We start from the raw sequence: 27,964 nt of genomic DNA, 5'->3' as shown, positions 1-27,964 counted from the left end.
ATACAGGGGGAGAAAAAATAGCAACGTTTTTTTTTTTTTTTGAAAGAACACTATATTTTTCCATTATCACATAAAAAGTGGCATGTTGAGTTTAGAATGTTTTATTATAGTTTATTGTGATAGCATTGTTTTTTCTTCATTTTTTTTATTGTATTTTCTTCCAAAGAACAAACACAACAAATAACTTTTGGGGGAAAGAGGAGAAGCAGGAAGATGAAGATTGAAAGGGGAAGAGAAGGGGGAACACAGATAAGATAGATCAATCCATAGATAGATAAATAGATGCATCAGGTTTGGCTTGATCCTCCCCCTGTAACCACTGTTAGTCTGTCCACTCAAACTCACTTGAGTGCGCGCACACGCACAAGCACTACATGTTCCTTTACAAAGAATAATCCTCAACTGACTTGTGATTAATATCAGTCTGATATATATATATGTATATATATATATCAAATGACCCCCAAAAAAGAGAGATCCCCACATCTATACAGGAGTTAAAACATTGCTCAGACAGACTATATGTACATACGCATTATATAGTGTATGCAGGGCATGTGTGTGTGTGCACAGGGCGTTTAACGGGTGGGCGGAAAGTAATTGATGAGGACTTAAATCAAACGCTCCAACACTCCCCACAATGCATGTCGAATGTAATACAACTGAATCTCGCAAGTTTGTGGTAAAGCAGGTTTGCAGCTACTTCATTCGAGCAACTGTCCAAATCTCTCAAGGGGGTGGCGTTAAGGCAGACAGCTGATCCCGATGTGACATCATAATGGAGTGATATTTGCCCCCCACACACACACACTTTATTGAACGAAACACAGGTAAACATGCTGCTTTTGGCAATAAAAAAAACAACAACTAATGTTACCACACAGTCGGAGGAAGAGCAAGGTGCAGTAGGGATGCATGGGGAAATATGAACTTAATACGTAAACAATGATCAAAACAATAAAATGATGCAAATTACATTGCCAAGCAAAAAAACATGGCAGCAGTCAGTGATCAAGCTCTAAACAACGCGCTATATATCTGCAAACTATTTGATGGCGGGAGTCGAAGCTTTCTTAAAAAGGAGATGCCTTGATATTTGAGTCGATTCTCCACCAGGGACTCTACATGATCTTGTTAAATGCCATTTAGCATTCATACTTGTCATTTAAAAGAAAAGGGCATCAGCAACCACTTTCAACAGGGTTGGTGAGCATTTGGGTTTAAATGAAAATTGTTGAAGGTCCAGAAAGGTCTCTCGCACTTTTTTTAATATCTTTCTTAAATTCTTATAAAGCACTAGTGACGACCACAACTTGCCAAATTTCACGCTTTAACAGCCAAAGAAGCTACAGAAATCTAAAGAGCCATATATACAGTACACAGAATAGCGCCTGATAAATACAGTTAACAAAACATTTCCAATCAGTTCCTTTTTTTGTTTGATTCTCAACTTCATGACAGCCACTTCTCGCAACATCCCTTTGACGTCTCTTTAACTTTCTTCATTTTCCTACCATTCCAAAAGGCTTAATTCTCACTCGACAGTTTGGTCTTTTATTCTCTCCCCAGGACAATTTAAAACAGCCACACAATTGTTTAGTGTTCATTAAATACATCTCACCTGCAAGTTGACATGAAGACAAAGAAAGGAAATAAAGAAACGGTTTTATGAGCAGAGGGTAGTGACTTCAAAGACTGACTTCATTGGAATGCCTATATCATCCCTATACACGCAGGCACTACATGTACAAACATGCCTCGCTACCAATGTGCTGCATGGTTTTCTTGAAAAACTTGTGGAGATGTGCGTGTATAGGCAACACATGGTTTATTATTCCATACAGTCAGTCAGTGTCAGATGGTGTGTTTTTTTTCTCTCTCTCTCTCTCTCTCTCTACCCACAGGCGTGCGCCTATGGCTGGACAAATTCACTACCACCATCACCAATACAGCTTATCATCATCATCCTCTTGGTGTCACTTTTAAAACAAACAGTTAAAACCAATGCATCTTCCCAAGGAAAATGTGAACTTTAGAATTTAGTGAGGTCAAGCTGACACCATTCTTGTACGGTTTGAGCTCATAGGATACTGCCATGAGCCGCTCAGGTATGATTTAGCAACAAACAAAAAGATTGGTCTGAGAGACAGAAAGCAAGGAAGACACAAAGGGATGGATGGATGACAGGATGGAGAGAGACAGGTTAACAAACTGTTACTGAGCCTGCACAGTTCTGCAGAAACGCAAGTGGGGGTGGGGCGGGGGGGGGGGGGGGGGTTGGAGAGGGCCCAGGGGTTAAAGGAGGAGGACGAAGAGGTCTGTTTTGGGGCCTTCAGCAGCAGCCACCTCCAGCCTGTTGGCCTCCCTGGCTACCGGGCAGTGTCGAGTTGGTGGTAGGGTGCTGAGGTCCAATCTTTATACCGTTAGCCTGAATGGAAAAAGCGAGAATGAGACTAACATCACAATAAGCGTTCACAACTTATGGAATGATTATTCATGCTAAAAAACAAACAAAAAAAACCCTCAAAGCATCAGTATGGTATAATTGTTGGGAAGACTCAGGTGGTGAATCCAGGTCCAGAAAATAAAAACAATGCCACAGTTTAGCTTTAACCCCTGGTGGTAGCTAGCTAGCTCCCTAGTAGGTAAGCAAGCACCATGGGAGCTAGCTAGGAAGTTAGCTAACTAGCACCTGAGGCTAAAAGCCAAACTGTGGCATGGTTTTTAAATTTCTGGACCTCAATTTGCCACCTCTGGGAAGACTGCAAAATGGAGACTTGCATAACATCACCCTTAGAGCATGGACTCGGTCAGTAAAAAGGTGGAAAAAGCCATCATACAATCCCAATGAAGTTGGGACGTTGTGTTAAACAAACAACAAAAACAATACAGTATTTTGCAGATCATGTTCAATCTGTATTTAAATTGAATACACTACAAAAACAAGAAATGTATGATCAAACTGATAAACTTTCATGTCATGGAATTTTCCCAAAAAGCTAGGTAGCAAACTGGTAGCAAAAAAAAAAAAGTGAGAAAGTTGAGAAATGCTCATCAAACACCTGTTTGGAACATCCCACAGGTGAACAGGCTAATTGGGACAGGTGGGTGCCATGATTGCGTATGAAAGGAGTTTCCCCTGAATTGCTCAGTCATTCACAAGCAAAGATGTGGCGAAGGTCACATCTGCGTGAGAAAATACTCACACCTTAAGGACAATGTTGCTCAATGTACAATTGCAAGAATTTTAAGCATTTCATCATCTACGGTCCATAATATCATCAAAAGGTTCATAGAATCTGGAGAAATCAGTGCATGTAAGCAGCAAGGCCGCAAACCAACATTGAATGCTCATGACCTTTGATCTGTCAGGGCGGCACTGCATCAAAAAATCAACATCATGGTGTTAAGGATATCACCACATGGGCTCAGGAACACTTCAGAAACCCAATGTCAAAGAAGAAAAGAGCCATCCGGACTTTTATGCACGCAAAGTTCAAAAGCCAGCATCTGTGATGGTATGGGGCTGTGTGTGAAGCCACCGTTAATGCTGAAAGGTGCATACGGGTTTTGCCATCCAAGCAACATCTTTTTCATGGATGCCCATATGCTTAATTGAGCAGGAAAATGCCAAACCACATTCTGCACGCGTTACCACAGCGTGACTTCGTAATTAAAAGAGTGTGGGTACTAGACTGTCCTGCCTGCAGTCCAGACCTGTCTCCCATTGAAAATGTATGGCGCATTATGAAGCGTAAAATACGACAACGGAGACGCCGGACTGTTGAACAGCTGAAGCTATTCATCAAGCAAGAATGGGAAAGAATTCTGTCTACAAAGCTTCAACAATTAGTGTCCTCAGTTCCCACGCATTTTCTGAATGTTGTTAAAAGAACACAGTGGCAAACAGGACCCGGTTCCAGCTTTTTTGGCACATGTTGCAGCCATAAAATTATTAAGATTATTTGGGGAATTTTTTTTTAATGAGTTTGAGCATTAAATAGCTTGTCTTTGGAGCATATTCAATTAAACATGATTTGCAAAATCATTGAATTCAGTTTTATTTATGTTTAACACAACGTCCCAACTTCATTGGAATTGTGTTTGTAATGATGGGGTTTTTCTTATTATTGGTAACTTAAATGTGTCCAGGTGAGCAACGTAAACAAAATAAAAAACACTGGCAGAAAAAAACTGAAAAAAAAACTAAGCTTGCCGAATGACGTGTCATTGTTTTTATGACGAGATTAACGCTACGCAGCAACTGCAAGGTTTCCTCTTAGATCACAGGCTCGAAGGAGCAACAGGTGTTGCAGAGGACACGCCAGCTCTGAAAGATACTATGAGAAATGAATGGCACTAATAAAAAGGCAACCTTCGAGAGCGAGCGAGAGGCAGGCAGGTGGGTGGACGGCTGAGAGACATATTGTAGCTCTTTCAAGTCCCGCTCTCATCTGTTCAACTTAAGCCCCCCCCCCCCCCCTTCCACCTACCATTAATGTGCCGACTTTCCCTCTGTGGGTCTGGCTCGTGCGCACTCCTCCTGTATATATTTATCTCGCTCCTTTCCAGCGTAACTCACCCTCCTACATTCAGTAGCAGACGTGCCTCTGGGAAACACTGTATGCCTTTAAATCACGTTTATTGAGCTAAGGCCATGTGTGTGTGAGTGTTTTCTCATAGTGGCTGCCAACATTTCTGATGGGGCTTCCCTCACTCACATTCTCGCTCTCGCTCTCTCCCTCTCGCAGCCAGTCAGCTGATGTGGTTTGGCCGGCTGGCCTGCCTTCATTCCATCTTGCCGTTCCTAACAAAACCACTCACGGCTGGCTAACTGACTAACACTTGGACTTGCTGCTTGGCTGATACAAGGTATGTGGACATGGGCGCAGACTGGCATGCATTTTGTTTTTAAATACAACACGTTCCGTCTACATTAATGGGCATGTTCACAAGGATTTTTGGCAAGTATGATCTGCGAAAGAGTCCACTGAGCCAACTGCCTGAGACTGATTCTTATTATGTACAGTAGCTACTGACGCGCCACTCAAAGGATAAAACAGTTAGGGGTGGGCCGATACCAGGCCACATTTCATGGTATCGGTACTGGTATCGGCCCCCGCTCTTGTGGACATTTTTCGCCAGGAACTGTCAGAAAGACTGGGGGGGGGGGGGGGGGGACGACGACGAAAGTTTTGTTCCGTCTCGTTCGTTTCCTGTGTGTCTCCTTATGAGGCAACAATTGTTCATTTCATTACTTTCGGCAGCGCCATTTCTGAGAATAAGTAAGTACTCTTGTTGTGAGTAATATCACCTACATCTGTGGTTCATATATGCTTGTAGCTCATGTAACTTCGCCATGTTTTATTGCCTCGTTTACGTTTGCCGTGCGCTTAATTGCCTCGTTGACGTCCGAGCGGCGGTGCTAAAAAATAGAACGGTCGCTAATTATATAGCTCTTATACACACTCCAATATATTTGTAATGTTGCTTTTTCGTTTCTCTTTTGGTTTTATGTATACTAATTCCTGTATAGAACGGCCTTCCAAATTAAAAGCATGGATTTCAAAACAAGATATAATTAAACATCACACACTTAACAACTTAAGGAATTCTTAACATTGTAGATATTACCAAATTACTTGGAAGCCCTAATGTATTGAATTTAATTATTTGCAGTTCACTGTATTCCTTAAAAAAAGTTTATTTTGATTGGGACTTTTTTTTCTGGCCACTGGATTATTTGTTTCATCTTATTTATCGATTTTTTAAAATTCATTTTATTGTGTGCTCTATGCAAAATGACTTTTATGAACAAATTGAAGGAATATAAATGCCATTAATTTCATTCAATTTTAGTGAAATTTGCTATAGTTGGGATATATATGTCTTAAAAAAAATCTGTCATTGTTTTTTAGGAAATTTTGTGTATCATAAGTACTAATGGTATCTGCACTTTGTATTGGTGAGTACTTAAGATTTGAGTATCGTATCAGTCTAAAAAAAGTGGTATCGAACATCCCTAGTATGCATATGTGAGTTCTTGTCAAACAATGTCACACAACAACCATTAGGTTAAGCATAGGGCATTGGACTACATTCTGCAACTGACCATCCTATCTTTGCAAAACAACAACAACCAATAATTAAAAAAACAACCAGAAATCTTACAGCACTGTTAAAGGGTATGTATAGCACTTCTCGTTCATTCAATATCAAGTTACAGTATACTACAGTCATCTGAATTTGACCAGCTTAAAAAGGCAGCAGTGTGGAAATGACAGTTTGTTTTGTTAGTTGGTCATTCTTCAGCTCCAGTCCAACTATTATGTGCATTAGCAAGCGAGAGGGAACTATGTCACACCTAAACTCTAATAAAACACAGTATCAGTGATTACACAAGAACAATGAGTAATAGATTTATCGGCTATCTTCATGAAACATGAAAAGTCTTGCCAGGGTATTTTTGCACACAATTTTCAGATTTCCCTTGATTACACATACCAACATTCCTGTCTGGACAACTGATCCACAACAAAGATAACCCTCTGTTTGACTAGATGATGGTAAACTGGCCTGCTGGCTATCTGGATGAATGTTTGTTTTCTTGTGAATGACTGCGACCTTGTTGGGTGTGAGGAATTTATGAGCTGGCAAACTGCTGAGAGAGAGACAAATCTCAAGAATTAAGCGAGTAAAACTGAAAAGCGGGGAGCAGGAGGGAGGCGGAACGTAGAGAGTTTGGTTTGGCATGCACTGGAGGATGTAAAGGGAAGTTGCCTTCCAGGTGAAGAATCGGAGCATGCAAACCACACAACAGTGGAAAACTCCAACCAGCAAAAGAAAACTCATTGGAAGGAGTGGAAAGGATGAAAAGGGGGGAAAAAAAGTGACCAGTGTGTCTCACCTCATTGTTGATATCAAAAACACCTTCTTGGATCTTCTCATAAATCTCCTTGGCTGTGTTGATGAAAGCCTAAAATGGAGACAGAAGAGAAGAGATGTACTAAAGATTTATAGCTTGCCGATGCCAACAAGACGATGAAAGATATTTCAAGTTTCCACACCAAATGCAACCAAACTCAGGAAAAAGGAAAAGGGTAAAGTCCAACTGGGGTTTCCATAAGCATTTTAAAGCACACTGAGGGAGGGCAGAAGAAAATGAATCACAGATGCATTCAGAATGCTTTCACAACCCAGGAACTTGCAAACACAGCATTGTTTTCCTTCAATCATTATTTTTATCATCGTGAGAAACCAAAATTGAGACTAATTGCCAAGCCCTACATGAGGGAGTGAAGCAATTTGTAACACTGCTTATAAAGGTGTGTCAACTGCTGGTGACAGATTCAGACTTATGACACAAGACACTTGGCAGCATTGTACAGTATTTACAAGAAGTGGCGCAGGTAGGCAGGTAGGCACGCACGCACACACACACACACTTCACATCCACGTACATGCAATAATTTCTTTCTTTTTTAATGCAGGTTGCTAAAACAGTGAATTACCAACTGAAACATTCAAATGTAATATTGTAAAGGTTCCAGCTGAAAAGCTTGTAATGCGGCCTTTTAAGGAGGACATTTGAAAGTAATTTCGCCTTGTACCTGTTAGTCTGTGTTCCCGTTTGGGCCCAGTCGACCTACAGCATTTAACAAGAGTACACGCATACACACAATCTTGTCCTGTGGCGTAGATTTTGTTGAACTGATTTTTACTTCTTGATTTGTTTCAAAGCGGTCAGGAATAACAATAGTAAATTTGAACCTTGTTCATTGCTTACGATCACAAATCCTTTTGTGTGACCAACATTGAAACCAATGCCAATAAACAGACTCCATGATTGCTCCGGTAAATGGAACGATAGTCGATTAGTTGCCAACTTTGAAGATTGAGTGGTTGTGAGAATAATAGGTGGGTCGGCGAACAGTATGGTTTGGGATAACATTGGACTGCTACTGGTTATTTTAAAGAAAGTATTTGTTTTTGTGCATGGCAACTGGAATCTAAACTTTACTTGCTATTTTTGAGTCTATTCTCTTTCGGTATTGTAAAGGTGAAGCTAAAATCTTAATCAGATCCATAAATAGTGGGACGTCAACAAAATTATTTTTATGGTTCTAACACCACCTGCGCTTCACCTGAAGACATTCAGCTTTAGTTTAATCTATTTACTTAATATGACTACTGACAAAAGCAGCAGGATGAATGCTGAATGGATTTTGAATTTTTTGGGCAATATTATCGGCTCAAATTAGCCAGGAGGGCGCTTCAAAATTCAGATGGACATTAACCTGAAACATACTTTGGAAACAATAAATTTTTTTAAGGGATATTTGACTCTTTCGGCTATTTTCAGCATTGAAAAGTTCATATTTTGTCCAGAATTAATTTGATAACTTAATTATGTTTCATATACAATTCATACTTTAAAAAACTAATTAATCAACTTGCTGTTGACTGAAGATGACATCACCTGCGCTGACCAATCATGGCTCACCAGTTTTCTGGGTTTGGTCAGTAAACTGCACCATGATTGCTCATTACCTTACTTCCTCAGCACAGGTGATGTCATTGTCAGTCGGCAGCAAGTGCAAAATTCTTTTTTTTTTTTAAGGTACCAATTGTACATGAAAAATGATGAAATTATCACATAAATTAGACAAAATGGTAACTTTTTACTACTGAAAATGGCTCAACGGGTCAAGTATCTCTTTAAGGCAAAGAAGTAGAATGTTATGAAATGGCACGAGATGCGCACATCAACAGATTTTGTTGGTCTGTCATTTGTCATTCGCCAACTGCCAGGACACCTGTCCGTCATCGTGAATACCACAATATTTTCCACTAAGCAGTGGCTTTAGAGTCATAGGAATAATATATCATATTGTGAACTTCTATCTGGCACCCTGTAAAAATAGACCAAGGTGCCCATGGGGTGCTCTCTAGTGCACTCCTGTTCACTTTTGTCCTCTTTTCTTATTTCGACTCCCCTGACTTTAATTCAGAGGTGTTGTGAAGATGGGCTGGTTGAAGAGAAGAGAGGTGAGGAAGCAAAGCATATTTGACGAGGATGTAGTGAAAGATGAGAGGACTCGACAATGTCAAAAAGGAGGAGCAGAAGTGAAGAGGCAAATGGAAGGATGATAGGGAAGAGGAAAATGGACAAAGATGAGGAGAGGATGCTTACAGAAATGTCTCCTTCCATCAACCCAGTGTCCACCCACAGTGTGATGGCAAACCCTCGACACCGATTGGCTGTTCGGTGTTGGGCGGAGGAGGCGGGGTGAAGGCTATGAATATGTATGAACTTTAACTGGCTGATATACTGCTGGAGAAAGAGGTTGATGGCAACAAGGGAGAAAGGGGGAGGAGGAGAAGACCAAGACATGAATGGTGGGAAGGACAGAGAGGGGGAGGGGGAGCTTGATGACGGGGAAGGGAGAAAAAAAAGGGTAGCTTGAGGAAGCAAGGGGGAGGGGGATAAAGAGGAAATGATGGACGTCGGTGGATGAGGAGGGATGGAGCGAGTGCAGATGAAGGGAGCCGAGAAGAGGAGCGGTATCAGGAGGATTCAGAGGACACTAATGAGACAAATTAATCATACCACACACACAAGCACACATGCACACCCTCCTTCTCACTTTAACCCCTGAGAGCTCTACTCGACAGCGCGCGTATGGGTGTGTATGTGGGACAGGAGAGAGAATAGGGTGAAAGGGGGGAGAAAAAAAAATCTATGTAAACACACACACACACAAGCCTGGGGCTGGCATGCTATGGGGTGTAGGATGGGATTATTTATGTGATTGGATAAGTGAGAAAAGGGTCCCAGCAGACAATACTGTGTATTCGTTACACACAACACCAGAGGTGTGTCTACAAGGCAGAGCGGAGCGCTAACTGTGTGCCATCATGCTGGCGTGATTCTGGACAGGATAGCTCCTGACCTTGATATTTTAAGTCAGTGTAAATCATTTTGAATTCTGGGGGATGATTGTGAAAAATGTAACTATTTTTGCCATTAAGGAGAACCGGTTCAGATCATGGATGGATGAATAAAGAGTTCACATGTAACTGACCAAAAATAATCTACCTTGTAAATACAGGTATACTAGTGCATGTGATGGGAAAGAAAGGTGTCACAGTTAAGCTAAAAAAAAAAAAAAGGGGGTGGCGGCAAAAAAGTGTCAAGGACCACAAAACCCTGAATCTTTGACCTATGCTACATCAGCCATCTTGTGTTTATATTAAAATACTTGTTTTGACATAAAACACACACACAAGAAAGGACATAATACAGTACAGTATGTTTTTTTTTTTAATGCCTTTAAAGGTTACGCCAAGTCAAAAATGTCCTTTACACTAACTTGTTCTATGCACCATCACTAGTCTAAACACGGCATTCTGGTTAATATTGCCATTTTGGAATAAGAATTAAGCATCAAAATACACCCGTTTTTATCCATCTAAAGGCCGCGGACATTTTGCTACTTGCTGTCAACAGAAAATGACATCACATTGGTTAAGAGTTCAGCAAGTCCCAAAATGGCCACCCCTTTTGTTGGATAAAAACAGGTGGATTTTTCAGTTTAATTAATGTTCCTTATACGTAATATTAATTAGAATGCCATGTTTAGACGAGTGGGAGAATTTTTTTTTACCTGACTTCCCCTTTAACCCATTAATGCCTAAAGCGCCTGCCAAAACATGCCTCTGAAACCTACAGGTGACTATGGAATCCTCCCCAAAAATCTAGTTTTCCTGAAAATTCTACAATATTGTCAATGCCTACTTAATAATTGATATCTCAGTCGCTGAAGCAGATAAACATAATTCCAAAAACATTTGAGAGCTTACACACAAACTTTTTTTATTTATTATTATAAACCTTCAATACTGCATAAAAAAATAAAAAATTTCAACAAACAACCGCATCTGTGTGTATATTTACCTTAAACACTGGTGCGCACTTGTAACAACCTCGGAAAATCAAGTGGTAGTTATTCGTCGTACATTTCGTTTCAAAGCCATTTAAATTGTTAACATCCTCATATGTCTTAACTATATGTCACTGTCAACTGGTACCACTTGTTCGAAGTACTCGGTGCACCACGCCGTCTATCACCATCATCTTTTTCATAACTCCTGCGAATGTGCGTCAGTCATGAATGCTCGAATAAAATTCCAGCAAATGCTACGAGACCCACATCATCCTCACGTGTATATTCTGATGCATTTCATCAATAATAGTCCATCAAAACAAAACAAAATGACGTATCCGCTTTCCTGACTTTAAAGGTAGAATGGCTCTAGTGGTAAAAACTTGGTCATGCGCTCCCGGCCAAAATGGGTTAAGACAGCTTGGGGCTGGGAGCTCTTCGGACAGCTTGCTGTAATATCGTACCATTAGTAGATTTTGTTGTTCAGAAATGGGCTATTCCTGCATTAGCAGCAATAATATGTAGTTAGCCTGATTTTAATCATATGTTTTCATTTCCATCGCACCCGTTTCAACTGAAAAGCATTGGATTTGGCTGTTTGTTTCAACTGCATTTGTGATGCTGAAACACAAACATTTTAAACCAGAGCTGAAAGTGAGTTGAAAACAATATCATTTCCACGCAAGTGCAGACATTGTTAATGGAAATGGAGGAAATGTCTGAGTATGTCACAAACAAAACAACAATAGCAAATCACGGGGCCAAACACTTGTTGAATTGAAACTATTAAAGAGATCTGTGAGGACAAGGATTTTTGACAGTGTTTACAACAACTCAGGAGTTGTGCAAACGTGCACATTTAATCAATTCAAGTAGCCCAAATACTCGGGCAGGGCATTAAGAACCTCACAATTTAATTAGAATTGAATTATTTTGGTTGAAATTTCAATTCAATTTTGATTCTGTAGGTTGTGATCTGATTCGATTTAATGTCGATTTAAAAGCTTTGATTTTGATTCAGTATTTAGTAAAATATACACATGCATGCAATAATACAAGTTGCTTTAGACAATCTGTACTACATTGAATTTGGCATCATAAACCAAATTGGGAAGTTGTGTCGTTTGCTTTCATGCCAGTGTATAACATGACATTAACAGTCTTTGTGAGGGTCTTTGTGTTGGAAAAAAAATTCAACAGCACACATTAACATGACTAATCTCTGTGAAACAGCAGATAATGTCACTGGGATTTTTTTTGAATGTTGTCCCATTGCATAGAACAGTTGTGTTTAAAACTTCTGAACACAGAAGATTTTTGATCTTTTAATAAGTTTAAGGGACATTTTCTTGCATGTGAACGTGTTTTATTACCTCCTCCACATTTGAGGCAGTCTTGGCTGAGGTCTCCATAAATATGAGGCCGTGTTCTCTGGCAAACGCTTCCCCTTCCTCTTTCTTTACCTCTCTCCGTGACTCCAGGTCACTGAAACGTACAAACATGCAATGGTGTCATAAGTCATTTTAAATGAGGAAGCAACCATGCAGTCAGTCAACAGTTGAGGCTCTCATTACACTTTTTTTTCCATTGGGGTGCACACGGTCTTCATCTAATCCCAAATATAAACTACATATTTCTTTTGATTTTTAGTCCACCCAACAACAACAAAGCGCCTCTGAGTATGACATGGAGCTACACAAGCGGGTGTATCTGAATACAGCATTTGGTCAGTGACAAGCTGAGCTTTGTTGCAACTTCCCTTTTTTAATGTAATGAGAAAGTTTATCAACCAAAGTACACACAACATTACTATTCTCTGCAATTACATTGACAAGCTCTCTTTTGACATACATCTATCTTACAAAACACATTACTCAACTTTAGGTGCAAATTGAGCCAATAGGGTTGTGAAAGAGTACTTTATTTAAAATTTCGATTTTTTTTTTCATCTTAAAATGTCTGCAATGTGGCTTAGTAGATAAGTTATCTAGATGACCTATATTTCCACTAGCGCTTTTTATAAGCAAATGCTCTCGTTACATAGGGTTAATGGCAAAATCCTTCAAACATGCACTCTATCTCTTACCAAAACAAAAACAAACCTCTTGTTGCCAATGAGCATAATGACCATATTGGAGTTGGAATGTTGGCGAGCATCCTCTAACCAGGTCGTCAAGTGGAAAAAGGTGTCCCTCCTGAAATAAAAAATGGAACATGACTTGATCAGAGCATGACACATTCAAAGCTACAGTACCAATCAAGAGATTTGTTAGAAAACCTTGGTATCCACAAACACATTTCTGGGAAGCAGGTGGATCGGAGCGCTGCTCCATCTCACCTGCTCCCAATTTTAATGCAGCACACACACACTTGGATATACACCGGGTGGGGTCACAACCACGGTGTAGGGGTAGATTTCGCCAGTCGGCGATCTGCGAACTCAGTAACAGGGTTAGTTTTCACTAGGCATGCTGGCGTGACGACCGGGACCTTCCCTGCCGGGCTTGGCGTCCGGGAGTGCCACCCGTCTAACCAGGTGCTCCCTTATCCCCTTCCGTCCCACCACGCGGCTGGAGTTTGGGTGGGCGCGGGTGCCCTTGATATTCAGATGCTCTGGCCCCTCTCTGGCACCGATTCCTGAGTACGGGGGGTCCCCGGGATTTGGGGGTCGGGTTTGAGATGCTGGCGGGGGTGGGTGGCAGCTTGTTGAGGGGGCGGATGGTGGTACGGGTGGCTGGGTTGTGGTGGGTGGCGGGTGTGGGTGCCTGGTGGGCCTGCCGTGCTCCGTTCTCCTGCGTTGGGTTTGGGGCGCGGGCCATGTTGAGGGGCGCTCCGGCCTCCTGGGTTTGCTCTCAGGCTGGTGGCCCCCGCGGGGCCCGGGGGTTGTGCCCTGGCGCTGCCGCGGCCTGGGGGCTCCCTGGGGGGTTGTGCTTGCCCTGTCCTGGCCGGGGTCAACGACTCCCTTCTTTGGTGGAGGTTTTCATGCATGCTAGATCCACCACACCAGCATCTACCGACATTCAAACACAATCTGCTTCTTCCTCTAGTCGCTGAATCAGTGGAGGCTGATGTCTGTGGATCTCACTCTGCTTCATCTTCATCATCTTCCTTTCTTCAGTCTTTCCTTTGGTCTCTTGAGGTCTCCCTAATTTGTTGGAATTTAGATGTTTCTGGGGTTGGTGAAAGATTCTGGTTTGTAACCCTGTGGGTAGTGGTGGTGGTGGGTGGTGTCTGGTCGGTGCTGGATTTCACTTTTCTTTGATCCTTCCTCGGGTCTTCTGACAACTTCATGACTAGCGGGATTCTGAAGTCTTCGGTTTAGGTAAAGGATATAGGATTTTTAATAGGTTCAGGTGAATAAATGATCACAAATTCACATGCACGCACATATGCACACACACACACAAAAAAAAAAGAGAGAGCAATGATGATGACATGTTGAAACGGTAAGATTACCGAATGAACAATACTGAGCACTCTCTTAAAAAAACAACAACAACCTTGGTATTCCTTCCAGAATTCGAATATTCTAAAATTATCGTACAAAAATAAGCCACTGGTTGCAAATGAGATCTTCCACAATTCCACACACACACACACACAAAAAAATATATATATTTGATGTTGCAAAAATGAGTAAACAACATTCAAAGTAGCAAAACTAAATTTTTGTTAATATAAAAAATATAATTTACAAGAACTCAAACACTCAAATATTGTTCTTGTGGTCGCTGAGAGAAGGATTTTTAAAAAAGCTTCTTTTTTTTCCAAAAGGGATGTACTCAACTGTTTTTGCTGTTTTCTATAAAATACCTCACATTTCCCCAGTTCAACGTTAACAAATTCACCAATTTTGACTGAAATGTGAAAACAAACAAGCAGCATTTTTATGTAATGTTTATATCTATTTATATTTATTGTATTGTAGTGTTTCTTTAATTTAGAGAACAAACTGTTAATGACGACCATAAACACGGCAAAATGGTCCTTGCACTTTATTTTGTATTAACACACGTAATCATCAAGGGACTGGTTGCTACATATCGCTCGAAGAAGTGACACCTTTTTGGGGGAGTAATCCTCCTGGTTTCAGATGGCAAAGTCCAATCAAGAGAAAACTTTGACCCATTTTTTTTCTTTCGGACCAAAGGTCATGAAAAGGTCCTAAATGCTTATATAAAAAAAACTCTTGGGGACTATAAACATTTTCCTTCAATGTGACTTGATTGTGATTCTGTTTATACAGGACTGTGACATATTAAAAGGTGGTCCTGTGTGAATCACTTGTTTGGTTCTGCTGCCACTGCCGCTGTTCAGGGTTACTTGGCAACCCTGATATTTTACATTTATGAACCCTGTGAATACAGGACTTCCACAACAAATGTTAATCTTACGAGTGCAGACAGTTAACGGAGTCTGTGGCTTGCTCTTACCTTGTGATGTCGTAGACAAGCAGCGCTCCTGCTGCTCCTCTGTAGTAAGACCTGGTGATGGACCGGAACGACTCTTGACCAGCCTAGAGAGAAACATACATATGTTCACAAAGCGAAATTGAATTCTGAATAATAAAACTGGGTCAAGTGATGACAATACCTGATTGTTTGGTTTTACTTTAACTGTACTGATATGGTTGAATTCTGACCATTTTGTCCTAAAATAAACGGATGGGTTTTAGGTGATTTCGGTGTGTCGTGATAACCAACTAGCTTGTCCAGTCCTGATTCCCCAAGCAAACTCCAGCTCCAGGATTTTGGGAAGTTGTGGAGCAGACGGGACAGAGCAGTATCTGTAACTGGATACAATGGAGTCCTCTCTTGCTTGCTCCATCTATCTTTCACAATTTCTTTCTTTCTCTCAGAGCATGTGTTAAAACGTCCATTTATCCATTCATAAAAAATAAGAAAATTCCCATCAACTAGTATCGACATAACATTTTAAGAACAGGCCACCAGATCATCTTTTTCACTTACATTACACCCCTTCTTTTATTCCTGTTTCGATGTCTCACCTTCACCATCTGTTCCTTACATCCCTCATCGTTTCATTCTCTCCTTAACTACACCTTCTCCTTAACTACACCTCCATCGCTCCGCTCACCAGCAAGTGTTCTTACCAGTTACCACCCCCCGAGCCATGTCTATTCATGCCCTGTCTCCATCCAATGTACAGTGACAATGTTGCCTGTGTCTCATCTGGGCCACAGACGCAAACAAAACACACTCAGTGCCAGCAGCTGCAGTTGGGCACTGCGTAGAGCTCAGCTGTTAAACCCGACAGGCAGGCAGTGGTTGAATCACTCAACCAGTCATCCAACTTTGTCAGCCTGTCTGGCGGTGGATGAAGCAAGCACTCACCCACCGAGTCAGAGAACTAACGAGTCAACCTAAGCAAAAAGTCAGTTGGACAGCCGTCCAGGAAACACATTAAGCTCGTACTGCTCAACAAACTGACAAGTTAGTGGTGTTATATCATATCCAGATACAAACAACAGACTGCCAATCTTTTAAATCACAGAACACATGAACTACAGTTGACATGTTTCAACTCGTCTTTATGCGAGTCTGCAGCTGGCTGAGATGTGTCATCACAACTGACATCACTGCCTGTCTGCTCAACACCATCAGTTTTTTACAGGCCTGCAACATTTCTAATAGAGTTCTGGCGCACCCTGCTGGTCAGATTATGTGCATATTACACACTACACAGAAAAATTGAGGCACTCTATAAAAAAATCTGCATTTATAATAGCAGATCTTAGTTTTGATTAATACTCAAGTAATAACTCATTTCTATTTGGCCATTTTGGTAGCTAAATAAGTTAATTGTATAGCACTGTAAAGTTCAGTAATGGGTATATTCTTAATACCTAAGAATGTTTACAGTATTATTCATAATGACTTATTAATGTTCCATTAAAAGTGTAAGATGCAAATTCAACACTTAATTGAGTGTAGATATACTATTTACATAAATAGTAGACACTATCAAAAACACTCATTTTGTAATGTGCAAAACTATCATTTTAATTCATGCAAATCCAGACAACAGAATTAAAAACTATATACACTTTACCGTATCCCAGATCTGCAGTTTGATCTGTTTGCCATCTATTGTGATCATCCTTGCTCCAAACTCTACCCCTGCATTTAGGAGTAAGAGAAATGAGTTAGTCAATACATGAATAAATAAATAAATAACCACTAGATACACTGCCCACTGCGCTCCACAATTATTGGCTGGTTAAGATGTGTTCTTTAGCTTCTAATAAATTCTGTACTTTTAAATATGACCAAAATTAACTCATTCACTCCCAGCCATTTTCACTGAAGCAATCCTGTTCACTTCAAGCTGTTTTACTGGATTTGAACTGATTTTGCGAGGCCCACAGAGTATTGTGTTCTATTGCTATAAAAACATGGAACCTACCCAAAAGAAATATTAGAGTCTCTTCTTTCATTGGAAAAAAATAGTATATTTCTATCCATTTCCGTTTTACAGCAATTAGCATTAGAAAGCTAAGTTTCATCATTATTCAGAAATCTGTATAGAACTGTGGGTAAATTAGCTTTTTTTTCAACATGGCCAGGGTTGAGCTCCTTTGCTCGGCCACCTGCTGGCTGTTTTTGTAATAATTACCATTTCCTCAACCGTTCTCTGCAGTTGAGAGGCTGCATCAAAGCCTCTTGTATGCTCTAGCATAATTATTATTTTTTTTTTTACTTATAAATACGCAACCAGTTCAGGGTGTACCCCGTCTACTGCCCAAAGCCAGCTGGGATAGGCTCCAGCGCCCCCCGCGACCCTTGTGAGGAAAATCGGTTAAGAAAATGGATGGATGGACATATAAATACGTCTTTGGGACACTTAAAACATTTTAAAAGAGGACAGATTTTTACTTTTTGGGGAGCAAATTAGTTAAGAAAAAAATTCAAGTGCATTTATCCAGTTGGGGGGGAAAGCCCACATTAAGAAATAATTATTTTACATCAGATCATTTGTGCCACAATTATTAGCAGCTGTGATGGTAATACTCTGTACAACCCTCTTTTGCCCAAAAAACTGCACCTATCTTATCCTATAATGTTTCCACAAGAAGGCATTATACAGAAAGAGGGCTCATCGAACAGCGACCAGGGTCATCTCCTCTGCTCTCTCCCCTTTAATTTATTCCCCAGGTTTTCAATAGGGTTGAGGTCTGGGGACCGACATGGCCGTGGGAGGAGCTTGATTTTGTGTCTGGTGAACCATTTCTACAAATTCCAGTATGAGTGTGCGCTTTTGCCATTAAAAATTGACTTCAAGGCTTTCAACACATCTTAACCAGAGGTGCCAATAATTATGGAGGCACTCTATTTTACGGACTTCTGTCCGTACAGTAGGTACGTAAAGTTTTCCTATCCCTTTAAAATTGTCACTCTTTGTTTCATTGCAGCCATTTGCTAAAATCGAAAAAGTTAATTTTATTTCTCAGTGATGTACATTCAGTACCCCACCTTAACAGAAAAAAGCAGAAATGTAATGTTGACATTTTCACCCCATCTTAACAGAAAAAAACAAGATATGTAATGTTGAAATTTGCGCAAATTTTTTTTTAAAGAAAAAAAGAAACCCTGAAAAATCACATTGTCATAAGTCTAGCTTTGTTCAATTAAACCAATTGGACTTGATTAGAAAAGGCACACACCTATCTACAGTATATACAGGGTTCTTGCAGGAATCATTAAGTTAAATGTTAGACCTTTTTTTTTTTCTTGACCTTAATGAGAATTCTTTTTAGACCAACTTAAAGTCATAGCAAGCTGGTGCTTTCCAGCTTTCACGTGTGACTCGAGGGCCTTCACGCCCAAAGTCCCCAACTTTATTTTTTTGGCATACTTTGCAACGAGCTGAGTGCCTATCGCCTGCTACCTTTACCAACCAGCTGGATAACTCGGTACTTTAAAACCAATACTTGTTAAACTGACATTTACTAATTTTACAGGAACACGTCCACACTCCCCATTCTGACTAACTGCATGAACTCGTGGAAATGAAAACTTGAAAGGTACGGTACGCGGTAGTGGACACACTGAGCCACATAATAATAATGCTACATTCACACCAAAAGTGAAGAGAGCGTTTCGCTGCCGGAGTGTATACAGGCGCTTCATTTGCGCACACCGAAGAGAGGGGCTTTGCTTTGCTTCACTTATCGCAGCCACTTCCACTACGGCAAAACTCCTTTCAGAAACAAAATGTTTCAACATTGCAATCAAGTGGCCGACACTGTGCTATAATGTTGTAGCTAATGCAGGGTTCTACGTTAAGCCATTTCGGGTGGTGGCCCTGCCAGAACCAGCACTGGCCGTGTATATCGCTAGCCTTGGGCCAATAGCTCACATCAGAATTTGGTCAATTTAAACATTTTCAAATCAACACTATTAATCGTCCCTACATGTGTGTATTTTTATTTTACAAATGATTCACCAATCTCGAGTGTTGAAAATCGCTTTCTTTCTTTGATGGTCCAACATTTTTTCCCCCCTATAGACAGTTCTCAGAATGGATGGAGCTGATATAATAATTTAAAACTTAGGCAAATTAAATTTTAGACCTCGGATGAAAATATGGGTGTTTTTTTAAAGACATTTAAGGCCTTAAATGGCAGTCCCTGAATTTTAGGCTTTTTAAGACTTTTAAAGATCCTGCAGGAACCCTGTATATAAGACCTTCCAGGTCACAGTGCATGTCAGAGCAAATGACAATCATGAGGTCAAAGGAACTGCCCACGGAGCTGAGAGACAGAATGGTGGCAAGGTTACAAAATCATTTCTGCAGAACTCAAGGTTCCTAAGAGCACCGTGGCCTTTATAAAACAGTTTTTCAGTTGCAGGGGCAGAACGACTGGTTGCAACTGAAGGAAAGATGAGTACGGCCAAAAACAGAATTATCCTGGAAAAAAAACTCTTCCAGAGTGCTCAGGACCTCAGACTGGGCTGAAAGATTCTCCCTTCCAACAAGACAATAACCTGAAGTACACTGCTAAAATAACAAAGGAATGGCTTCGGAAAACCTCTGTGACCATTCTTGACTGGCCCAGCCTGTGCCCTGGCCTAAACCCAATTAAGCATCTTTGGAGAGACCTGAAAATGGCTGTCCAGTATCCACCAACATTCACCATCCAACCTAACGGAACTGGAGAAGATCTGCAAGGAATAATGCCAGAGGATCCCAAAATCCAGGTGTGAAAGACTTGTTACATCATTCCCCAGGTTGTACTAACTCAAAAGGGTGGAAGTGCCAATACTGAGCAAAGTGTCCGAATATTTATGACCATTTGGTATTTCAGTTTTTTTTATTAATAAATATGCAAACATTTCAGTGTTTTTTTTTGTCAAGATGGGATGCCAAGTGTGCATTACTGGAGGAATAAAATTAACTTTTTCGATTTTAGCAAATGGCTACAATGAAACAAAGAATGAAAAATGTAAAGGAGTCTGAATTATTTTCTTTCCCACTGTATGTGAAGTCGAAACTTGGTTGACAAACGCCCCTCCCATTTCACAAACAAACATTTAGATATGCTTTCTCTCACAATGTGCAAAGGTGTGATCTATGCGTTTCATACATGAAGTGTAACTGCTTTTAGGAAGCGAAGACATTTGACATAAAATTATAAAAGAAGTAAATGGTTGTTGTCTATTGTTCTAAAATAATGCTTTTATTCATTGAACTAATGTTCATGCTTTCATTTTGTTAAGTGTGGTAGTGAGTGCACCTGGATGTGACGCTATTGTTAGGCCCATTGAGAAGCCTTGCTGTGTTCACTGTCAACGTAGATGCTTTCTTTATTTCTGTTAAAAGCTCTGGAATAAATATTCCTGAAGGTTACACGGAATGGAATTGTATATGTTTTTATTTCAAAGTCTAAGATCAGCTAACTCTATAGTTTCTTCAAAATAGTGTTTTTCCCCTCACTTATCAAATTACATTCCAATACATTTTTAACGACCCCCCAAATAACATGCATAGGGCTGGAAAAAAATAAAAACAAAAACACTGGTCTGCATAAAAAAATGACAACAAGAATGACAAATATTTTCTAGATTAGTGTATCTCAGTAATAGTGAATAGCATCCATCAATTCCACTTTTCTTTACTGGAAATGTATGCTTTAAAAGGCAGACTGTCTTACCAATAGTGAGGTCGTGAACAGGTTGAAACCGCTTGTCTGTGAACTGTAGTAGTAGGCATGACTTTCCGACACCTGAAATGAGACATGTAAAGAGATCATCACCATCATCATAGGTTTTGAAAATTTTAGATCAGTAAAAAGATTAAATGTTCCACCTTATTGCCAAAAGGGTCAATGTTTGATTTATACACAATAATGAGAATCATAATCAATAAAACACTGCAAGAATACTAGCCAACTTTCTCAGTTGAATTCAAGAGGTTGAAATATTTGTCATCCTGCATTCATTCAAAATTGACCCATTTAACTGGTAATATTATGAACATAGTTTGCAAGCCACTTTGAAGTCCACTCTTGCTCTGAATTTCCTGATAGAAAGCTCGGCTGACTGATTGATTCCAGGAAACTGATTGTTGTTAACTAATCGCATCCTGAAGTAACTGAGACAAAAATGAAGCGCACTACTTGGCTGCAACACACAGTGGTTATGTTAAATCAGGCTCAATTAGATTGAATCTGAACAAGATCACAACTTCGGGCTACTGTACATCCATGCAAGTTTTTCTACAAGCAGTGGCTGACAAAACAGGGCGATTCTTTGTAGTGTTGTTCCCATACCGTTTTTTGGCCCCCGATACCGATTCCGATACCCAGCATTGATACTAAAGTTTTTTTTTTAACATGAAAAAGCTGCCCTGCCATTGGTTCAGAGCATTCAAGGGCCAATAGGGTGCGTTAGCTCGGCATGCAGTGAACATGTCACACATCAGTAAATGTCGTGCATTAGCAAAACACAAGATGCTGCATTCAAAATCCTATATTAGAGTCAGAATTAATGGTATCGGCATATTACTTTTTAGTACTCACCGATACCACTGTTTTAATGCAGTATCGGGGCCTCTGCCGATACCAGTATTGGTATCGGAACAACACACATTATTTGATATAGTTTTAAAAGAAGACATAAAAAAGTGTTGCTTTTATGTGAACATTTTGTTCTTTAAGGCTATATTGGTGTTGAAATTTATCACTGTGAATAATTCTGAGACAATTTTCTGTTTCTCAGATCCATACATATATGCCCCATTTACATGTGCAATTTTTTTTTATGCGTGTACATTTATTATAACTTATCATTTGTAAATATTCAATTCTGCTTGTGAATTGTTGAATGCACGTCTGTGGATCAGCAGGCACGGGCATTTATTTTTGGGACAAACATCACACAGTTTAAGATACAGACAAGTTCCAAGCATTCACATCACTGTGGACAGACAGGCCGTCCTTCCTCCGTCCGCTAAAATGCTGCTGTCCCGTTCAATGGGAACGACTCGGCTCCTGTTTTTTGTTTAAAAATTAGAAATTGAAAATGATTGATCTGCTCCAGCACGCCCGCGACCCTCGTGAGGATAAGGCAGCGGTTCAGATAATGGATGGATGATCTTGTATTATGCGTTTATGATCTAACAAATCGGGTTTATTGTTTAACAAGTCAGGAAAAAAAGTATTTGTTTCCTCTCAAGCTCGCTTTGCCTTCAAACTGGAAAACGTTTTTACTTAGCAGCTAGTACTTCTTCTATGTGGCAGCAGCAGAACAAGGAGAAGCAGAAGGACATCTTCTGGCTTCAAGGCAAAGCAAGCTCCAAGATCCGATTCCTACGTTATAAACCAATCACCAGCTAATGCTTTAACTGTTCCCTTCCCATCTGCATTCCTTTTTTGTGGCACACTGAATGAATAGCCAAACAGCACTTGTTGCAACGGGAGCACGTAGGGGAGGAGACTGGCTAAAGTAGTGAAAAAGGCTTTCAACCACCAGCCTGTTACATTTGGCATAAAATAACTGCATTTAATCAAAAAAGAATGTCACAGCAACTGTCAAACACGAAAAGTAATTTGATGCATCAGGGTTTCTACGTTAAGCCTTTTCGGGTGGTGGCCCTGCCAGAAACAGCACTGTACCAGTAATGTCGCTAGCCTTGCGCCGATACCCCATGTGAGAATTTGGTCAATTAAAAAAAAAAAATCACAAATTTATACTATTAAATATTTATCGGTCCCCACGTGTGTGCATTTTATTTTATTTATTTTTTATTATTTACCAATTTTGAGTGTTGAAAATTGCGTAAATAAAATATCTAGTAGCCGCAAAAAATCCCACACATGATATGTGGTTGTACAAGCTCTTTTCAAGAGAAGTGCAAATTACAAAGAATTATATTCAATACAGCAATGCTTCAAATAACATTTTGGAGTACAGGTGAATGTCCCTTTTTCCACATAAGCTATCATGGTGTGTCCGTCTGAACACTAGGTGGCACATTGGGTCACACACCCACATAATATTAAGACAGCCGAAGAAGAAAGGCACAAAGATCGGATGGATTGTAGCATAGTGTGCTAACTGCTCAGCTGTTAATAAAATGTATAAATACAAATACAAGATTAATTGCTGAGAATTGCTCATCAAACTCAATGTCTGGTACAAGCAAAGAGGCTTTTATCTGCCGTGATTGGAGCGCAACGAAACTCGATGCAACGCTAACCACCACACACCACGTTTTGAGGACAGATTCGAAACTTAAGTGAAAAAAATAACATGCTCTTATCTCAACCATTAATTAAGTATTAAGGCAATTCATTACAGACAGCAGCTGCTGTAAATAGAGGGTGTAAGGGTAAGTAAAATTGTGAATGGCTAGATAATAAGTTGGCCCTAAAAGTTTACAGTGGTGGTTCGTTCGGACCAGCATTAGCTAATCTAAGGTGGTCCAACAGACTCACGTGGTGGCCCCCCGGGCCTTCAGGCCACCGTTAATGTCGACCCCTGCTACTCATCATGGCTGACGTCAGCCTAGGGTTGGGAACCTCTGGGTACCTCACGATACTATACGATACGATACGCGATTCAAGGCTCACGATAACGATTATCTCATGATACCGCAATTATTGATATATTAGTCAGGTAATAAACCCACGATAAAACTAATCAAGACATAAATGTATGTTTTTTCATTGAAAAATGTTTTTCTTTTTGTACCATCACTGAAACAAAATATTCAAACTGGTGTCTTCTTCACAGTGAGTACTTAAGTGTATTTTTTTTTTAAACAAATACAAATGTCTTCTTAACAGAGACCACTTTCTGTGAACACATTTGTGTCTTTCTTAAACACTATTGTCATTCAACATGTCAGTCAGTTACATAGTGAATGGTTTCATTTTATAAACTGTGATGATTTTTTTGTGTAACATTGCAAAAGTAAATTAATAAAATTACTTAATTAAATCAATATTAATATTGCTCAGAAATTGTGTGCTTCAAAAAGTTGAACCATAAAATATGTTTTAAAATGTTACGTATGCAAAACTGAGTCAGTTGCTGGACAGATAATAAATGTCCTACACTAGGAAAAGTAAGCTCATGAGTCTTCTTCGCCTGAAGACTTCCATACATTTCCCCGCCACTCTTATGAGGCGCTCCCCCTAGCGGCCTGCCAAGTAATTGCTCAATAAGTAATGAACAAGCCGTTATAGTGGCTGTATATTAACTTCAAATATAGCGATACTTGCGTAGGCGTATTGATAATCTATTAGGAGACACAGTATTACGATTTATCGCGATATCGATATATTGTCACTCTCCAAGCTGTAACAGATTAATTTCTGGTTTTTGAGCATGTTCTTACGATGTAGCTGTTGCCTTATTCTGTTGTGGCCAGAGAATGTGACCGTGGCCACCAAGTAGCTCCACTCCTGAAGGTTACACTCCGGGCTTCAAGTTCATGTCAATTACAGGTTATTATTGCAATTAAAAAATATGTTTGTAATAGATCAAATTAATTAAAGACATACAGTGTTTTTCCAATAATTGATTATGATTTAGTGACTGGTCTGATTTGTAACAGAAAATAGGAAAAGAATGAGGTTGTTTTCCACAGTAAAAACTGATATATTTTTTCTCTCCAATTGTCTTATTTTAGGCGGCACGGTGGCTGACTGTTTAACACATCCGCCTCCCAGTGTAGAGAACGTGAGATTGAGTCCGGGCTTAGGCCTTCCTGGGTGGAGTTTGCATGTTCTCCCCGCGCTTGTGTGGGTTTTCTCCGGGTACTCCGGTTTCCTCCCACATTCCAAAGACATGCATGTAACCAGTTCAGGGCGTACCCCACCTACTGCCCGGAGCCAGCTGGGATAGGCTCCAGCGCCCCCTGCGACCCTTGTGAGGACAAGCATTTAAGAAAATGGATGGATGTTTGTTTTAACTTCCCACAAAGATAGTCAGTCTTCTTTTATGAAGGACTACAAAAATCTGATATTTATTTTTGAGAGGCTCGAATCAGAGGACTTGGACAACTTTAAGATAAACAATGGCTCTAATTGATCAATAAATTATCAAAATAGTTGATTAATTTTATGATATACTGGTGACTAATTGACACATTTTTACATCGCTACTTAAAATATCATACCAATAGCCAATAACGACAAAAGTCTACCTAAACTAACAGCTAAATTCACTCTTTTTTTTCTTAAGATAACTTCAAATGTAAAAGGAACTATGCCAGGTCCAGTTGTCTGACTTGTTTTAATAGCTGGCGGTATGTTTGATCTCGTACGTCTTTTAATTGACATTTCAGTAAAATTTAAGTTGTTTTATTTGAATAAGCTTGGTGTCTCCAAACATTAGGACAGGAGAAATAACGCTGCTTCCACAATGCAAATGAACTGTCTCGGTCCTCATGAGGGCAGGTAACTGTCCAGATGCAAACATGAATCATTGCTTAACCACGTAGTACACACTCACAGACGTCGACGAGAACAAGATCTCTATAGAAAGAAAATACAGTAACAGGCCCGAGACGCTAGTACGCAATCGCCGTAAATATAAAAGAATAATAACCGATGTACGCCATTTCATGGAATATTAGAGGCTTGGCTTTCCGAACTGGCCTCCTGCTGGCTCTTGTTTATTGGCACGTCAACGACGTTGATACTTCGAGCACATTATATTCCCAATGCCACGCATGGTTGTTTACTAATGTGATAGTCGCTTGCGTAATATTTGGTTAAACTCCAAACGCTGGCTAGACTGTTCACTGAGCTAGCTGGCTGCAGCTAACACCCCCACCCTGGACGCAATTAGACCAGAGGCCCGTATTGTTTCGGCGAATGTCAACAGCTACCACTATTTGGAGAAAAAAAAAACCTGACATAGTTTTACATCTCTTCGCTTGATGAACATGACTCCTTCTTAAAAACAATCTTGTGCTGCTGCGACAGCAGCGTAGGACGGGAACTGTCATCCCTCCTCTGCGTTTCTGCTTTTACCACGTCATTGGACATCCAACACTGCGGAAATGGATCGCTAGCGCCATGCTAACAGCTAGCTACATGCTAACATCTCGTCTCGCTTGTTGCAGCCTACCTGTGTCTCCGATGATGATGTATTTGAAGAGGTAAGCGTATGCCATGGCCCTCGATTTGCGCAGTCAGCTGTCCAGACTATCACACCTTCGTAAACCCGACCGTATACTGCGTGGAAAGGCTGCTTGTCAGCGTGTTAGCCTGTTTTTCTGTGTCGGCGCTGAAGAAGGAACAATAAACAGCCTGAGCCTCAACTCTACGTCATTAGGCCCGCCCTCGCCACGCTACACAATTTGTACTTCACGTGTCCTCGGAAACTACAGCTGTCTTGTGGTTTACTGTCCAGTATGCTGTACTGAAACTTTCGACAGCAACTCTTTGCAAATGAAGTACTACATCTTAGACAGAAACATATTTAATAATAATAATAATGCATCAGATTCTGGTTATGATAAATAGCATAGCTTTTAGTTCAATGTTCCTTAAAAATAAACTATAGCGTTCTACATTTTTGAAACAGTTAAGCCATCCAGCCATCCAGCCATCCAGCCATCCATTTTCCGAACCGCTTATCCTCACTTGAGTGAAACATAAAATCTTTGTCATTGCCAAAATTTCCAAAACGTTTGACCATGACCGGACAAATTAAATGATGCATTTAAATGAGCACCCTTCTTTTAAAAGTAATTATCACAACAATTAAACGCACTCACGTAAACATGAACAAATATTTAAATTGTTGCTTCATCTGAGGTGTAGTGACTAATCTTTGCCTGTAGAGAGGAGTAAAGTGTCATGTTTGAGAAGTGGAAAATTGGCATGGATATGGAAGTAAAGTCCACATAAACTCACGTGTATACTCCATAAACTAGAGGCAGTTGGAATAGACCTCTCTTTCCCCTCTGAGTCTCAATTATGTATTTATTTTGCCAAGACTGTTTGCCCACATTTGGGAACTGGGAACAGTTTGGAGAAGGTCATTTTCTATCCCAGAGCCTCAGTGCACAAAGGTCCATAAAGACATGCGTGGACTGAATTCGGTGTGGAAGAACTTGCATAGAATTTGGACCTCAAGCCCATCTTTCTTTCTCGCATTTGTACTTCCTGTAGCTGCAGTGCTCACGTGACCAACTAAGTCTGTTCTTTTTGGATGGATTAAAAAAAATAATTGGTAAGCAATCTTTATTCAATTTTCATTGTACATATATTTTTCTTTATATTCAATCAGCCATAATAAAATAATAATTGCAATAACATTCAGAAGTCTAAGTAATGAATGATGATGCATTTGAAACCTATCAATATATTGTTTATTAATATAATTTCATAATCCTATTTCCCTCAGTCAAAGATACATTTTCATCCGTGGTTTCAAAAGTGGGTCAGTCAGTTCAGTTCTATGGGTTTGAACCCTTTCGGTGTGGAGTTTGTAGTTTTTTTCTGTATTTGCATGGGTTTTCTCCATGTACTCTGAACG

General features: G+C 40.1%; 1 protein-coding gene across 1 annotated transcript; it reads right to left on the bottom strand.

The window, feature by feature from the left end:
* Positions 1–85: 85 nt before the first annotated feature.
* rab2a (RAB2A, member RAS oncogene family) lies at positions 86–26,759 on the bottom strand. The gene is made up of 8 exons (XM_086094968.1): positions 26,549–26,759; positions 21,121–21,192; positions 17,019–17,086; positions 15,380–15,462; positions 13,049–13,141; positions 12,320–12,431; positions 6,908–6,976; positions 86–2,428 (listed from the first exon to the last, which is right to left on the bottom strand). Exons 1-8 carry the CDS (start codon positions 26,592–26,594, stop codon positions 2,333–2,335), a joined length of 639 nt encoding a protein of 212 aa, XP_085951094.1. The 5' UTR covers positions 26,595–26,759; the 3' UTR covers positions 86–2,332.
* Positions 26,760–27,964: the final 1,205 nt, after the last annotated feature.

Source organism: Leptonotus elevatus, chromosome 1 (assembly GCF_054856555.1).
Source record: "Leptonotus elevatus isolate MCC_2025b chromosome 1, RoL_Lele_1.0, whole genome shotgun sequence".
Lineage (NCBI taxonomy): Eukaryota > Metazoa > Chordata > Actinopteri > Syngnathiformes > Syngnathidae > Leptonotus > Leptonotus elevatus.
Note: the sequence above shows the minus strand (reverse complement) of the source record. Positions and strands in the feature narration are given on the sequence as shown.